Source organism: Eubalaena glacialis, chromosome 5, assembly GCF_028564815.1.
Source record: "Eubalaena glacialis isolate mEubGla1 chromosome 5, mEubGla1.1.hap2.+ XY, whole genome shotgun sequence".
NCBI lineage: Eukaryota > Metazoa > Chordata > Mammalia > Artiodactyla > Balaenidae > Eubalaena > Eubalaena glacialis.
This window is the reverse complement of record NC_083720.1, coordinates 22,255,026-22,273,134: the sequence shown is the minus strand read 5'-3', so window position 1 is coordinate 22,273,134 and position 18,109 is coordinate 22,255,026. Positions and strand designations below refer to the sequence as shown.

At 34.7% G+C, this 18,109-nt stretch overlaps 1 protein-coding gene across 2 annotated transcripts in view; it reads left to right on the top strand.

Annotated features, from left to right (window-relative positions):
• USP53 (ubiquitin specific peptidase 53) overlaps positions 1-16,001 on the top strand; it is a 78,320-nt gene extending 62,319 nt beyond the window's left edge. For both annotated transcript variants that reach the window (XM_061192029.1, XM_061192028.1), the window contains 2 exons: positions 11,116-11,212; positions 12,500-16,001. In XM_061192029.1, coding sequence (XP_061048012.1) covers positions 11,116-11,212; positions 12,500-13,490 — 1,088 coding nt within the window. In that variant the 3' untranslated portion in view covers positions 13,491-16,001. The remainder of the gene's footprint in view (positions 1-11,115; positions 11,213-12,499) is intronic.
• Positions 16,002-18,109: the final 2,108 nt, after the last annotated feature.

The following is an 18,109-nucleotide window of genomic DNA, read 5'->3' as shown; positions in this document are numbered from 1 at the left end:
GACAAATTTTGGGGGTGAGAGAGGATGGCAAATATATTTTTGGATTTGTTTGGTTTGTCATCTAGGTAAGTAGATTAGTTAGGAACAAGTGTCTGGAATGCAGGAAAGATTATGATTGGTAGCCGTCAACATATATGGGAATTGAATGCGGTAGACATGGACAACATCATGCAGGAAAATGGGAGATTTCAGGGAAAAAAAAAATAGGCAAAGGAAGAAACATGGGGTTTGCTGACTAAAAGAGATGAGCTAAGAGTAGAGAGAAGGAGCAACTTTGGAAAAGAATGAGGAGTAGCTGGAAAGTATGAGAAAATATAGGAGAGGGAGTTACCACACGGAAACTGGGAAAATGGAGAGCTTCAAAAAGAAAAGTGATCCCAGATTAAGCAGAATAAGGATTAAAAAGTCCAAGTTTGGTTTAGCAATTAGTAAGTCCTTAGTGACCTAGTAAAAGCAGTATCAGAGGAACATTAGAATAGAAGGAACATTAGAATAGAAGCAAGACTGAGGTAGAACTGAAGTGTTTAGAAGTAAAGGGCCATGATGTTTGTAACTTACTCCCAAATGGTTTAGAAAAAGAAGTGGGGTAAAATGTTAATAATAGGTGAATCTGAGTAAAGGATATGCAGGTAGGTATATCTTTCAACTTCTCTGAACTTTTTGAAATTATTAAAAGTTTTTTGAAAAAGGTTACAGTAGAATAAAAAGTAAATAAGAGAAGTAAATAAATGCACATGTCTGTCAAAACCCTTGCTGTGAATAGTAAAGAAGCCCTACCTAAAGGAGAAAAATGAAACCAAGAGCTTAGTTTTGCATTTATGTTACAGAGGGTAAGGAACTAATGATATACAGAGGATGAGAAAGGTGTGAAGATAAGAATAGAACAGAACAGTAATTAATGGAATAAGATCTCTGGAGGTGAGTGAGAATGGAACAAGGAAGGCTTTGAATTAAGGGAGTAGTAGTTTTTCTGTAATGGGAGAGATAAAGGTGAGTGTCGGTACCATTCAGTGTGTATTGTGTTAGATGAGTCAGTTGAAGGAGTTCATACCTAATGGACTCTTTTCTCTATGGAGTAAGGTTATCTACTGAAATAAATACGTGTTAGGATATTTATAGATTGTAAATAACAAATCACAGAGGAATTACTAGGTCTTTCAAAAAACTTTTGCCATTTACTTTGGGGTCTGTAATACTTGGCTTAATCTCAGTTAATTATAGAAGTCAGGGTTTTAGTTCAAGCTGAGAATCTTGATCTTGCAAATGACAAGGAAGAGTGAAAGAAGTTAATCAGTGGTCAGAAAAATCTGTTAATTCCCTTAATTCTTATTGTAAAAAAATCTGTACCTCCATTATGTTAAGTGAAATATACTACCCTTAATGTTGTTAAATCCTAAAATTAGTAAATGAAAAAAATTTTATTGGAAGAGTTTATTCGTATACATAAGTTTATTTCATCTAAGATGTTTTTTGCATACTCCAGAGTATATTCATTTAGAAAGTATATCTGAAGAATCAGGTACTTTTAACAGTTGGTTTTGTTTCTGTGCATACTAAATTTATTTTCTCTAAGAGTTTCATAGACCATTGAGAGGCAGTTGCTATGGCCCAGCACCACCAAAGGTTTATATGTTTTTTAAGACCATAAACTTTCAGTATTGAAATTTAATTTGTAGCAAAATAGCATTATTTGCTCTTTCTTTAAATTATAATCCCAGTGAGGAAAGAAGTTACTGACTCTTGCCTTTTTATTTTGTATCATCCCCAAATTTAGTATCTGATAGGGTAGATTATTACATATTAAAGTATCTCTCTGTTCCTTTTGGCATGTAGTAAATTTAGCCAGAAATATTTATATAGTTAAAGTTTTGTGATTTTTTCCTAAAGTATTCAAATTTTGCTTAACTCTCTTTTTATAGTAAATCAGGTCATTGATTAGGTTATTGCTCTTGAATGTTTAGACTTTGTAATTGCAGTATTATTATCATAGTCTGAAATCTTCCTATACAACAAGAATGAGGATTACAGTGTCTAGACTAGCAGTTTGGTTTTCTTGCTATGTAAGTCTGTTTTAAATCTAGGTCACCTTTTCGGATTAAGTATATATATTTTGATTTCTTGACTATTGGGCTTTAGGTTTTTTGTATACAGTACCAAAATTAGCATTATTAATTAAAGCTTCTTGCCTTGATGTTGAAGTATTTTCTGTGCCAAGTGTTAAAATCTGACTATCTTACATTTGCAAAGAACCTGAAGCCAAAATTCCCAGTAAAGACACATGGATGTCTATGTCAGCAGAAGAGAAAAATAACACATCTATTTTTAAGTTAGTTGGAATTCTGAAGTCAAACCACTTGGTTGAATGCCTGCCATAGTGATATTAAAATTTCAAACATATTTATAAAACCTCTGCTGCCTCCTGCTGCCCATTGCGTGGATACTTTAATAAAAGTAAAGAAATCTTTAAGAATCAAGTATTTACTTTTTTTGTATTTGTGAATATTAAACTTGAAGTTATGGATAAGTTAAAAAGTAAATAAACATTCCAAAGTTAAAATCACAGTGGGTGGGAAATTATAATGTAACTTTAACTTACAAATTTTTCAGACTTTAAAGGTTGAAAAATAATCAAGATTCTTTCTGATATTACTTTTTTTTTTTTTTTTAGTCATAAAGTAGCTGTCAGAGAGGCTTAGTTTTTTTTTTTTAACAACCATTTTTTAAATTGAAGTATAATTAATTTATAATGTGTTAGTTTCAGGGGTACAGCAAAGTGATTCAGTTATACATGTATATATATATCTATTCTTTTCCAGCTTCTTTTCCATTATAGGTTATTACAAGATACTGAGTAGAGTTCCCTGTGCTGTAGAGCAGGTCCCCGTTGTTTATTTCACGTATAGTAGCGTGTGTATGTTAATCCCAAACTCTTTAATTTACTTCCATCCCCCACCCTCTGCTTTCCCCTTTGGCAACCATAAGTTTGTTTTCTATGTCTGTGAGTCTGTCTGTTTTGTAAATAAGTTCATTTGTGTCATTTTTTTAGATTCCACATATAAGTGATATCATATGATATTTGTTTTTCTCTGTCTGACGTACTTCACTTAAGAGGGAGGCTTAGTTTTTGAGCCTCAGGCAGTGTGTCAAGGTTACAGGGTCATAGGACTCTCTGTGATATATTATATTGCCTTTTATTTTTATTTATTTATTTTTTATTCAAACAGAAAGCCACAAAAATTATAATCATCCTCATCAGTTCACTCAGTCCCATGTAATTAATTTTTTTTTCATCTTGATCTTTTGTTAGCACTTTTATGAATTCATCAGTTTTCCATTAGAGTTCTGAAAATGCTTATTCATTCAGTTCAGCAGTATAGTCAGTAACCAGAAACCTGTACTTGTCAGAGTCTTTTCCATGAATTCCTTGAAGATGAAACCCTTTTATAGGAACATTTTTGCAAAAGCATCAGAGTACACCCAGAACTGTCTGTAAATGACAAAAGACTTAAAAATGACCACAGTTAAAGATTTGATGAAAGTTCATAATAATGCAATTGACAAGGAAATTTAGTTATTTCTGAGATATACATTTTAAAGTAATAACTAGAATTATGACTTATAACATTATACCAGAACATTTAAGAATTTTAGAAATTTCATGTAATGTCTGAAACATTTATATTAACATATTTCCATAGAAATAACCCAAAGAAAGTTTAGTATTAGTTGTTTTTATTTTGTTTGTTTTATTTTTATACTGCAGCTTCTTATTAGTCATCAATTTTATACACATCAGTGTATACATGTCAATCCCAATCGCCCAATTCATGCCTTTTATTTTTGAGACTTTATTAGTATGGCACTTGGTAGATATAGAAATAGGTTGGCGGAGGGGAAGGTAAGAAGAATTTGTCTCAGTTTATACTTACTTTGTCCTGGATCAGTGAGTTGGGAATATGGTGGACGGTGTGGGGGTGATTTAAAAGAAGAAAAAACAGTGTGTTTTTCATTTTTATTGGGAGCTGCCATTTACTGTGTGAGCAATATGGCATATAGGGTATTAATTTCTCATGTATATTACATTACTCTTCCTTGGAAATTACTTCTAAGATTTAACTCGCAGAGCCATATAATAACCAATATAGATTTTTTTTTTTTTTTTTTAATTTTTATTTATTTATGGCTGTGTTGGGTCTTCGTTTCTGTGCGAGGGCTTTCTCCAGTTGTGGCAAGCGGGGGCCACTCTTCATCGCGGTGCGCGGGCCTCTCACTATCGCGGCCTCTCCTGTTGCGGAGCACAGGCTCCAGACGCGCAGGCTCAGTAATTGTGGCTCACGGGCCCAGTTGCTCCGCGGCATGTGGGATCTTCCCAGACCAGGGCTCGAACCTGTGTCCCCTGCATTGGCAGGCAGATTCTCAACCACTGCGACACCAGGGAAGCCCACCAATATAGATTTTTAAAATAGGGTAATATTTAGATGTTATGATCAACTATAGGTTCCAGTTAAATTTTGAGTGACAGGGTAGTTTTAAAAAATGTACCTAGAACATCAATTTAGAGATAAAAAGGCATCTAAGATAAAGTTATCTGTTAATGTTTAAAAAATAAAAGTTGCTTTTTTAATAACTTGATTTTGTTTTCTTTGCAATCTTCAGTTCACAGACTTGGTGTACAGTAGACTAGAAGCATGAGAATGAGAGGAAACTGAAATAAATTAACATGATGAAAAGGTCAACTAAAAATAAGGGAAAATACAGAAAAATTTACTGGAATTGTAGAGAAGTATAGGCGATGAATTGAATATTCAAGCTAATGCCATATATTTTGGTATCTTCTGTGGGCATCAGCACGTTAAAGTATATCCTGTTATTTGATGTTCATACTAATGGCCTAGTTTCATCAGAAGGAGATTCTGTATAATGACCTTGTGTTTTAGGCATACGTGAAAGAGAGCCTGCAGGTAGTAGAAAGAGCACTGGCTTTGCAGTTAATCCTGGGTTTGCTTGAGTGTGGCCACTGAACCACCTATATGGCATTGGTTAGGTCACTTCATTTCCCTAAGTCTCAATTCCTTGGTTATAAAAAGGGAAGTTTTACAGAATAGTTGTGACTCAGATTTTAAAAAGACACCTATTTGCAATCAACTGGAACAGTTGTTTTCAAAAGGTATTGAGGACCTCAAATAGCTTTTGTTGCTATATCTATTAAGATTCGCTGTATTAGGCATTAAAACTGAAAATCTTAAATATTTTATTTATTCATTTAAAGAATGAATAAATCCTTTACTCACGCATGATTTTGAAACATCCATGTATCCTCATTTGGAAAATATTGGTTTGCTAAATTATGCAAGTCTTCCAAATGTTGATACATTTATTTTATTTTAGTTTTTTTGATAACTTTATACCTACAGTGCTTCTTGTTTCAAACTGATTTTTTTTTTGAACTTTATTTATTTATTTATACAGCAGGTTCTTATTAGTCATCAGTTTTATACACATCAGTGTATACATGTCAATCCCAATCGCCCAATTCAGCACACCACCATCCCCACTCCCCCACCGGTTTCCCCCCTTGGTGTCCATACATTTGTTCTCTACATCTGTGTCTCCACTTCTGCCCTGCAAACCAGTTCATCTGCACCATTTTTCTAGGTTCCACATACATGTGTTAATATACGATATTTGTTTTTCTTTCTGACTTACTTCACTCTGTATGACACTCTCTAGATCCATCCATGTCTCAACAAATGACTCAATTTCGTTCCTTTTTATGGCTGAGTAATATTCCATTGTATATATGTACCACATCTTCTTTATCCATTCGTCTGTCAGTGGGCATTTAGGTTGCTTCCATGACCTGGCTATTGTAAATAGTGCTGCAGTGAACATTGGGGTGCATGTGCCTTTTTGAATTATGGTTTTCTCTGGGTATATGCCCAGTAGTGGGATTGCTGGATCATATGGTAATTCTATTTTTAGTTTTTTGAGGAACCTCCATACTGTTCTCCATAGTGGCTGTATCAATTTACATTCCCACCAACAGTGCAAGAGGGTTCCCTTTTCTCCACACCCTCTCCAGCATTTGTTGTTTGTAGATTTTCTGATGATGCCCATTCTAACTGGTGTGAGGTGACACCTCATTGTAGTTTTTGTTTGCATTTCTCTAATAATTAGTGATGTTGTGCAGCTTTTCATGTGCTTCTTGGCCATCTGTATGTCTTCTTTGGAGAAATGTCTATTTAGGTCTTCTGCCCATTTTTGGATTGGGTTGTTTGTTTCTTTAATATTGAGCTGCATGAGCTGTTCATATATTTTGGAGATTAATCCTTTGTCTGTTAATTCGTTTGCAAACATTTTCTCCCATTCTGAGGGTTGTCTTTTCATCTTGTTTATGGTTTCCTTTGCTGTGCAAAAGCTTTGAAGTTTCATTAGGTCCCATGCGTTTATTTTTGTTTTTATTTCCATTACTCTAGGAAGTGAATCAAAAAAGTTCTTGCTGTGATTCATGTCAAAGAGTGTTCTTCCTATATTTTCCTCTAGGAGTTTTATAGTGTCTGGTCTTACATTTAGGTCTCTAATACATTTTGAATTTATTTTTGTGTATGGTGTTAGGGAGTGTTCTAATTTCATTCTTTTAGATGTAGCTGTCCAGTTTTCCCAGCACCACTTATTGAAGAGACTGTCTTTTCTCCATTGTATATCCTTGCCTCCTTTGTCATAGATTAGTTGACCATAGGTGCGTGGGTTTATCCCTGGGCTTTCTATCTTGTTCCATTGATGTATGTTTCTGTTTTTGTTCCAGTACCATATTGTCTTGATTATTGTAGCTTTTTAGTATAGTCTGAAGTCAGGGAGTCTGATTCCTCCAGCTCCGTTTTTTTCCCTCAAGACTGCTTTGGCTATTCGGGGTCTTTTGTGTCTCCATACAAATTTTAAGAATTTTTGTTCTAGTTCCGTAAAAAATGCCATTGGTAATTTGATAGGGATTGCATTGACTCTGTAGATTGCTTTGGGTAGTATAGTCATTTTCATAATATTGATTCTTCCAGTCCAAGAACATGGTATATCTCTCCATCTGTTGGTATCATCTTTAATTTCTTTCATCATTGTCTTATAGTGTTCTGCATACAGGTCTTTTGTCTCCCTAGGTAGGTTTATTCCTAGGTATTTTATTCTTTTTTTTTGCAATGGTAAATCGGAGTGTTTCCTTAATTTCTCTTTCAGATTTTTCATCATTACTGTATAGGACTGCAAGAGATTTCCGTGCATTAATTTTGTATCCTGCAATTTTACCAAATTCATTGATTAGCTCTAAGTAGTTTTCTGGTGGCATCTTTAGGATTCTCTATGTATAGTATCATGTCATCTGCAAACAGTGACAGTTTTACTTCTTCTTTTCCAATTTGTATTCCTTTTATTTCTTTTTCTTCTCTGATTGCCATGGCTAGGACTTCCCAAACTGTGTTGAATAATAGTGGTAAGAGTGGACATCCTTGTCTTGTTCCTGATCTTAGAGGAAATGCTTTCAGTTTTTCACCATTGAGAATGATGTTTGCTGTGGGTTTGTCATATATGGCCTTTATTATGTTGAGGTAGGTTCCCTCTATGCCCACTTTCTGGAGAGTTTTTATCATAAATGGGTGTTGAATTTTGTCAAAAGCTTTTTCTGCATCTATTGAGATGATCATATGGTTTTTATTCTTCAGTTTGTTAATGTGGTGTATCACATTAATTTATTTGCATATATTGAAGAATCCTTGCATCCCTGGGATAAATCCCACTTGATCGTGGTGTATGATCCTTTTAATGTGTTGTTGGATTCTGTTTGCTAGTATTTTGTTGAGGATTTTTGCATCTATATTCATCAGTGATATTGGTCTGTAGTTTTCTTTCTTTGTGACATTTTTGTCTGGTTTTCGTATCAGGGTGATAGTGGCCTCGTAGAATGAGTTTGGGAGTGTTCCTTCCTCTGCAATTTTTTGGAAGAGTTTGAGAAGGATGGGTGTTAACTCTTCTCTAAATGTTTGATAGAATTCACCTGTGAAGCCATCTGGTCCTGGACTTTTGTTTCTTGGAAGATTTTTGATCACAGTTTCAATTTCATTACTTGTGATTGGTCTGTTCATATTTTCTATTTGTTCCTGGTGCAGTCTTGGAAGGTTATACCTTTCTAAGAATTTGTCCATTTCTTCCAGGTTGTCCATTTTGTTGGCATAGAGTTGCTTGTAGTAGTCTCTTAGGATGCTTTGTATTTCTGCGGTGTCTTTTGTAGCTTCTCCTTTTTCATTTTTAATTTTATTGATTTGAGTCCTCTCCCTCTTTTTTCTTGATGAGTCTTGCTAATGGTGTATCAATTTTGTTTTTCTTCTCAAAGAACCAGCTTTTATTTTTATTGATCTTTACTTTTGTTTTCTTTGTTTCTATTTCATTTATTTCTGCTCTGGTCTTTATGATTCCTTCTGCTAACTTTGGGTTTTGTTTGTTCTTTTGCTCTAGTTCCTTTAGGTGTAAGGTTAGGTTGTTTATTTGAGATTTTTCTTGTTTCTTGAGGTAGGCTTGCATAGCTATAAACTTCCCTCTTAGAACTGCTTTTGCTGCATCCCATAGGTTTTGGATTGTCGTGTTTTCATTGTCATTTGTCTCTAGGTATTTTTGATTTCCTCTTTGATTTCTTCAGTGATCTCTTGGTTATTTAGTAACGTATTGTTTAGCCTCCATGTGTATTTTTTTTTACATTTTTTCCCCTGTAATTCATTTCTAATCTCATAGCGTTGTGGTCAGAAAAGATGCTTGATATGATTTCAATTTTCTTAAATTTACTGAAGCTTGATTTGTGACCCAAGACGTGATCTATCCTGGAGAATGTTCCGTGCGCACTTGAGAAGAAAGTGTAATCTGCTGTTTTTGGATGGAATGTCCTATAAATATTAATTAAATCTATCTGCTCTATTGTGTCATTTAAAGCTTCTGTTTCCTTATTTATTTACATTTTGGATGATCTGTCCATTGGTGTAAGTGAGGTGTTAACGTCCCCCACTATGACTGTGTTACTGTCAATTTCCTCTTTTAGAGCTGTTAGCATTTGCCTTATGTATTGAGGTGCTCCTATGTTGGATGCATATATATTTATAATTGTTATATCTTCTTCTTGGATTGATCCCTTGATCATTATGTAGTGTCCTTCCTTGTCTCTTGTAACATTCTTTATTTTAAAGTCTATTTTATCTGATACGAGTATTGCTGCTCCAGCTTTCTTTTGATTTCCATTTGCATGGAATATCTTTTTCCATCCCCTCACTTTCAGTCTGTATGTGTCCCTAGGTCTGAAGTGGGTCTCTTGTAGACTGCATATATATGGGTCTTGTTTTTGTATCCATTCAGCAAGCCTGTGTCTTTTGGTTGGAGCATGTAATCCATTCACGTTTAAGATAATTATTGATATATATGTTCTTGTGACCATTTTCTTAATTGTTTTGGGTTTGTTTTCTTAGGTCCTTTTCTTCTCTTGTGTTTCCCACTTAGAGAAGTTCCTTTAGCATTTGTTGTAGAGCTGGTTTGGTGGTGCTGAATTCTCTTAGCTTTTGCTTGTTTGTAAAGCTTTTGATTTCTCCATTGAATCTGAATGAGATCCTTGCCGGGTAGAGTAATTTTGGTTGTAGATTCTTCCCTTTCATCACTTTAAGTATATCATGCCACTCCCTTCTGGCTTGTAGAGTTTCTGCTGAGAAATCAGCTGTTAACCTTATGGGAATTCCCTTGTATGTTATTTGTCGTTTTTCCCTTGCTGCGTTCAGTAGTTTTTCTTTGTCTTTAATTTTTGCCAATTTGATTACTGTGTGTCTTGGCGTGTTTCTCCTTAGGTTTATCCTGTATGGTACTCTCTGCGCTTCCTGGACTTGGGTGGCTATTTCCTTTCCCTTGTTAGGGAAGTTTTCGACTATAATCTTTTCAAATATTTTCTCTGGTCCTTTCTCTCTCTCTTCTCCTTCTGGGACCCCTATAATGCGAATGTTATTGCATTTAATGTTGTCTCAGAGGCCTCTTAGGCTGTCTTTATTTCTTTTCATTCTTTTTTCTTTATTCTGTTTGGCCGTGTCATGCGGCACGCGGGATCTTAGTTCCCAAACCAGGGATCAAACCCATGCCCCCTGAAGTGGGAGTGCGGAATCTTAACCACTGGACCGCCAGGCAAATCCCATTTCTCTCTATATATATATTTTTAAAGAACACATTTTAAAATATCACCACAGATATTATTGGAAGTCTTTATAGTTATTGGAAAACTACAGAACTCATGGTGGTAAATACAAGTTTTCCAAAACTCTTACTTTCATCTAAAAGGTTAAATGTTATCATTGGCAATAAATACTGCCAGTTGTTTTATTCGAAGTGGCAGGTTCACGTCTTTAATTTTCAAGAAAATTTCTGCCAAATACCCAAGTCTGAATAACTGAAGTTCGTTCATTGTCTTTTCAAGTAAAAAGGTGTTCAATTGTAAAGATTAAATGAAATAATTATTATCAGCTTCTTACAACTTGAGTAAGCAGTCAATAAATGGAAGCTAGTTAGTGGTGGGATAACATTTTATGTTATCATAATACCCTCCCACCCATTTTAATTCAGTTGATGTTCCTAATATTTGTGAAGTTGGTAAAATAGATATAGGCATCTCATTATGTAAAGGCAGAAACCTAGACTGTAAGGTGGTATAAGTTTGTAAAGTTGGTTTTAGGAATATAAAGTTACCAACCAATAAGCTGTGAATCCAAACTTCAACTCAAGCCATCTGTCTCCAAATGTAGGATTTTCCCACCATTTTGTCAGTAAAGAGTAAACGGAAGCACAGCTCCACACGACCCATCTAGAATAACACTTTTCAGGGATTGCTGACATTTTCAAGAGATAATAAATTGAGGAAAGAGCCATTGATTTTGTATAAAGGGTTCAGGAAAGAGGTATTATTTGAGCTGAGGCTTGAAGAATTAGTTTTCATCTGTTAATTTGGAAGAGAATTACCTGATTATAGAAAATCTTTTGTAAATTATGGAGAAGTATAGAGGGAGTAAATTCTAAAAGATCACGTAAATAATTTTTTCTCATTCCCTTCTTCAGGCTTTAGAAAAGAACTCAAGAACCTGGAAGTAGCCTATAAATCTTATGAGTCCCACCCAGAATCACATCTACAAATAAAGAATCCTTTGATAAAAAGGTAATCCTAGCTATTTGGAATACTAAAATCTTTTAAATTAAATGCATGTATTATAGGAACTCTTTATCAGAAAGGCATACTACCTATCGCTACTCTGAAAGCAATGGGTCTAGAGCAGGGGTCCCCAAGCCCCGGGCTGCAGACTGATACTGGAACCGGGCCGCACAGCAGGAGGTGAGTGGCGGCCGAGTGAGCGAAGATTCATCTGCCTCTCCCCATCGCTCGCATTACCGCCTGAACCACACCCCCCCTCCCGAGTCAGTGCAAAAATTGTCTTCCACGAAACTGGTCCCTGGTGCCAAAAAAGGTTGGGGACTGCTGGTCTAGGGTATTATGATGCATGTTTTATTGGGGATCATTAAAAGGATGTAAACCTTAATGATAGGGGGCCTACAAAGTACCTTGTACAATATATGATTGTTTGTTTTAATCCTCATAGCATTCTTTTGAGATGTATGGTATTTTACAAAAGAGAAAATTTGGGGCTTAGATTTAAGTAATTTGGCCAAAGCAACGGAGTGGAGTTTTGAATATAGCTCTTATCTACTTAGCAGAGCCTCAACTCTTTTCAGCTTTGTGTTCTAATTGAATTTTATGCAATTCACATGAGAAAAATAATCATATGAAGATAAATAATTTGCAATGTGATATCATTTTTCTTCACCTTAGAAGTTAACTATTACTTAAATAAAGGTAGTCTTTGATTAACTAAATTATTTTTACTTAGTATACTATCCTTATAGCATTATATATCAAAATTAAAGTACCTCTATTGCTATAAACTTTGGGTGGGAGGTGTTTTAGAATATTGAATTGTTTGCTAGTAACATTTTTCTTAAGTCTGTGCTACATTTTATCACAATAAATGTAATTTCAGTGTTTTTAAGTTGAATTTTTTTTTTTTTTTTTGGCTGCACCGTGTGGCTTGTGGCATCTTAGTTGCCCGACCAGGGATTGAACCTGGGCCTGGGCAGTGGAAGCGCCGAGTCCTAACCACTGGACTGCCAGGGAATTCTCTGAAATTTGCTTTTTTAATTATACTTCTAGTTATAAATCTGATCTTGGTAATGATGGATGTTTCTGATAAACATTTATGTATTCTGGCATAAAGATTTTGGATTCAGAGAGTGTAAATTGTTAATGGTTGCAAATATCTTTCCATTTCTGCTATGTTACACAAATAACATAAGTGCTGTATTGGGAAGTTAAACTACAGGACAGATGTTTGTTTTCCCTCCAATTTTGCATATTTGTGTATGGCATTTTAGCTTTGTTTTTGTTTTTCAGGTCACATATACGTGAAACCAATGGAAACTTATTCCCTTCATCCAGTCCACAAATACTCAAGGACCATACAGCAAGAGAGCATACCCACCAGTCAGATGAACAGAAACTTGAAAAATCAAGTGAATGCAAATTTTCTGACTGGCTTAATATAGAAAATTCTGAGAGAACAGGTTTGCTTTTTCACGTTGGTGATAATTCTGCTTCTGGAAAGAGAGTGAACAGTAACGGAACAGTCTCACCATCTTCATTGTGGTCTTCACACATGAGAACTGTGGGGTTAAAGCCAGGAACTTCTCCCCTCATCCAGCAGCAGAATATGATGGAACAGTGTTACTCTGAGAACTCTCTATCCAGGGAACATCTCATTCAGTCACCCTGCAGATCTGATGGTTGTCAGATGCCAGAACTTGTTTGCCAGAATACCCCACCCCCTCTGCCACCAAAGAAATATGCTATAACCAGTGTGCCACCGTCAGGGAAAAATGATGCTCCACCTGCTGTCAAACCAGCAGAGGTGTTTAAAGCTAATTCTTCTAGTCTTCCAAAGCACAGTTTAAGTACAGCTTCAGAACCAGGTTTAGAAGTGAGTACATATATGAATGATGAAAGACTTAAGGAAACATTTCAAGCAAAAGAGTACGTCGGCAGCACATCAAACACCCCGTCCAGCGCTTCAGCTAATGATTTTCAGGCAGACTCGGGTACAGCTGTTGGTGCTTCTTGCCAGCCAGAAATAGACTCTAGTTCTACCTGTCCCAATGAGACAATTTCATTAACTACCTATTTTTCAGTTGATAACTGCATGACTGATACATATAGATTGAAATACCATCAGAGGCCCAAGCTCTGTTTTCCAGAGAGCAGTGGCTTTTGTAATGATAATTCACTTTCTCTGAATGAAAGAGGGCTAGGACCTGTGTTACATAGTAGTCTTGGTTCAAACTGCCCTTCCAAGCAAAGGTATAAACCTGGTATACATTGTAATAGATAAATGATGAAACCGACAGGCTTTTACTTCTGAGACCATTAACTAGGAATCAACTGACCGAACCTAGGGCTATATGAAATTAAAACCATGGCAATTTTTAAGTCATTAATCACTTTAACTTTCTATACAGATATTTTGTGAAGATCTACTTATTGGATATTTTGGAATTCCCTCTGAGTAGTCTTGGCATGCCTCAAAAAATAGAAAAACCGGGGGTATGCAGAAAGTCATTTATCATATGCTGCAGTTGAGTAAAAATGTAATTTGTCCCTTTATTTTCTGACTGGTAGACCCATAGGTATTAAACTAACCAGTACTCATGTGTAGATTGGTAAACTGTGCTAACTGAAAGATAGATGATATGTAGCTTGTGTAGTCAAAGCAATATTTGCTTTGTGAGGAAGCACTTTCTAATGGGGAGCCAAAAGAGGACTTCACCCATTTGCTTTTGACTTCTGTGATAGTCTACTACATATGATCCCTTTAAGTGTCTTAAAATATATCGACCCATGAAATTGATAGCATTTGGGGGAAAAAAGCCTTAATGATAAAGCAATTTTTAAATTAAATTCTCAAGGTCAGAAGAGAAGACACTTAATTTTGCTCCTAGAATTTTTATCTTCAGAATATCCATTGTTGTATGCATTCATAAACATTACTTCAGTCATGTAAGCTAAAAATAGTTAAAATACTTCACTTTAGTATATTTATTTATCTTGTTACATTTTTTCTAATTTTATATGAAATGTGAAAGGTTTTTACTTTGGTTTGGTTTACTTTGGGCTGCTAATAACCAGTGTTAGGAATTAACCTATAGTCCTCTTTTTAAGAATATCACTGTGACTGCCTAAATTTTCCCTGCTATAATACTACCTGTTTGTAGGTTGTCAGCCCATTTTAGTGATTTTCATATTCTTGAATTTGAAAATCTTTCTGGGTTTCCAGATTAAATTTTTGCCTTTCATATAAATTTTTAATGAAATGTATTTTGAGCATCCCTCCCTTTTTTCTAAACAAATAATTTAATTTTTACCCCACGTACTTTCATGGAGAAGTCTTTCTTTAAAAAAAAAAAAAAAAAGGATTTTCCATTATGATGACCTTACAAGTGAAAATAAGTACTTTAATTGCCTTATTTCATAGTTGTCATTTAATTTTGTACTAAGCTGGTAAACTAATTGTAGTTTAGAATAGTTTTATATTGTCCACACTAGAGAATTGAGAATTTAGATGAATTTTATATATAAAACATAATAATTCCATAAACTAATTAGTAAATGTAATATCTTGACCAATCCCATAAATTGTTAAAATATTCCAAAATGTAAATGAATCTTATTTTCTAGGTAAGTAGAAAATAATTGCTTGTAGAAGTCTAAGCTCACTGAGTTATCAAATCTTGGCCAAATTTTGTCTTCCACCTAGAGAAGTTTTTAATAGCCTTTTCTAGCTATAACAGTAGGTGATTATTACTTTATATTCTCTTAATTTAGAAATACTTGAATATGAACTAAATAAAATTTTATCTTTTAAGAAAGCTTTTTTTTAAACATAGCTTTTAGTATGGGAGGGTTGTAAATATTGTAAAGTTTGTAAAATTGTATTTGAAATGTCACTGTAATTACTGCTTTTATAACATTGTAAAATACTAGAAAAATGAGCTTCAGGTATTTTTAATAGCTTTCAAAAACTTTGTGTAGTTTTTATGTCCAGTTGAAAATGTATCATTTGAAACATTTAAACTGATTTCTGATACTTACGAACAATCTCATAGATTTGTATGGGATTCAACTCACAATTGAGTTGCAAATATCAAATAGAAACGTCCAATTTGGGCTCTTTTTAAAGTACTGTCCAGTTGAAACCTCCTGAATCATGTTATAGTACTAACAGACTAGAAACTGACCATTTGTTTTTGTTGATTCAACACTCCAAATATAGATTGAATATGTATTTACTAATCATTCACATGTGAATTTTTTATTTCTAGGGTGTCTATTTTTATAGATGTTTTCTTCTGGTTATAAGCTTATTATAACTTTTTAAATAACGCAGCCAACAATTGTAATGTTCAAAATACTTCAGAGTATTTTTGTGTGAAGTCAGTTTCTTCTGATTCAAAATTTTGGGGGGGGGGATAAACTGATTTTTAATTTAATATGGTTGGACTTTTCTTTGCATTCATAAACTGTGGCTTCCTTTAACCCCTGTGAATTATGTATTTTATGGGAAATGTAAGTCAATTTAAAGTTCAGGGGTGAACTTGGAATATCATTGATCAAAAAATTTATCACAGGAGACTCCTAAGAGTTCAACTCCAGTAAGGCCTAAAGGAGCGTTCCTACAGGAGTTGGCAAACTTTCTTTAAAGAGCCAGATAGTAAATAATTTAGGCGTTGTGGACCATAGGATCTCTGTAACTGCTCAACTCTGCCACTGTAGTGTGAATAACGTAACATTTACATAACAGTATGCAAATGAATGGGCATGTCTGTGTTCCAGTAAAACTTTATAAGCATTGAAACTTGGATTTCACATCATGGAATAGTCTTGATTTTTTTCAATCATTTTAAGATGTTAAAAATCATTCTTGGCTCGCAGGCCTTTAAAGAGAGGCAAGTGGGGCAGATTTGGCCCATTAGTGTAGTCTGATGACCCTTTTCCTAGAGCATAATAACCTCTACATTAAATGCCCTTACTAAATATCCTGTAGTCTCTGAATGTATTCCCATGCCATTTAGGGACTAGGTATATGGAGCACTTCACATCCTAAAATTTTCAGGTTAACAGAACTGTAAAGACTTCCTCACAATTGCTCATTGGCCAGTTGATTTCAAATGGTTATTAAAACAATCATTTCACTTATATGAAATTATGAAATTTACAAAGGAATTTATCAGACTAAAATCACATTGATGTAAATACTTTTGATGTCTCTATTTTTATCACAGCAAGTTTGCCAATTCTTCTTGGTGTCCCATTTACCCAGTTAAAAGCCTTCAAGTATACTATATTACCCTGAGATGGCACAGTTCAGTGGTAGGCAATTTCATCTGTAGCAAGGGTTCAAACCTCATACTGCCACCATTTTGGATACCATTTACAGTCATGTCACAACACTAAGATCTTTCTTCTTAGTAGTATTTTCCCTGTACTAGAAATCTTCAGAATATTCAATAGTTGTGGTAGAAGGCTGATTCTAGGCTCAGAAAGGGAGTATGGATTATAAATCTGTGTGTGTGACCTAACAAGTAATTTGTTAAAACGAAAGGAGATCAGACCCAATTTACCTGTATAATCAACATTTATTGGACAAAATTATTAGCAAGTAGCACAAAAACAATTCATACAATCTGTTTGGTACCCTCAATGAAATCCCAGTGCTGTTTCTCTAGATGCTTCAACCTTGCCTAAAAAGTTCTCCTCAGGCAGGTTTGTTAGGTTCTCTGAAGGCATAACTGTTAAACTTACTTATAGTCAGCATTAGGCTAAAAGCCTCCAAAATCAATCCCAGATTTCACACTAACCCCAAATGCCATTCTAAAGAATAGAGGATGTAGAGTTTACCAGATCTATGCCCTGTTTCTAAGGAACGGGAAAAATATTTAGGCAATTCCAATATATAAAATGTCACCAATTTCAAGGACAAGAGCCCATTTCTAACATCTGTTATATAATAGGAATAGCTTCTGAAGGGCTTATAGTAGCTGCTTTGGGAATGTGACCTTTTTAATTAAATACTAGCTGATCACTCCTAGGAAATAAGTTCTTGTTAACATATTTAGATAAAAAAGAATGTAAGCTCCATAAAGGCAAGGATTTTTGTCTGTTTTGTTCAGTGCTGTACCTGGCCCACAGTAAGTGCTCAAACATTTGCTCAATGAGTAAATATGGTGGCTTTGCTGGAGTATTAAAGTAAATTACAGACATTATAATAAACATGTTTTGGCCACAAGCATTCTTAATGCAACCACAATAAAAATTAGGTTTGAAACACACAGTCCTACTTTACAGAGTTCAAGAGCTTAAAAGTGAGGGGAAGCATCCAGGTAAGAGGACATGCACTCTAGCCTTCCATTACTGGATATTATATACTTTCTCTAAGATTGCACCAACCTAGCAACCATAACAGAGGACCACTTAATCTAAAAATTAAACTGGCACTTACAGCAAATACATTGTGGGCCTGCATTTTCTGTATAGCTTTTAACTCCTTTTTTCAAAATCCTTCCCTTGCTTTTGGATAATTTATTTCTAAATATTTCACATTATTTCACCATATTATTTGCATCATACTAAACCTTGGCCAACCCTTAAAATGTTAAAGGAAAAACATTAATATATTTCCTAATGAGTATAATAAACCTTCATGTATAAATACTTTTTATGTTCAGCCCCTGTAAAGCCACCAGATAATCTGTAAAAAGTTTTAAAACATGAATCAGAGCTGAGTTTTAAGAACTTAGCTATGAATGGCTGAGATCATTACCCATTTAATATAGTCCCCCCAAAGAATAACAGAACGTGTGAAATGAAATGAAGGTCCTTTAGAGTTTGAAATTCTTCTGGTGCACAATCCTGTCTTCTTCGTTCAAGAAGTTTGTAGTCATTTTCAGGATCCAC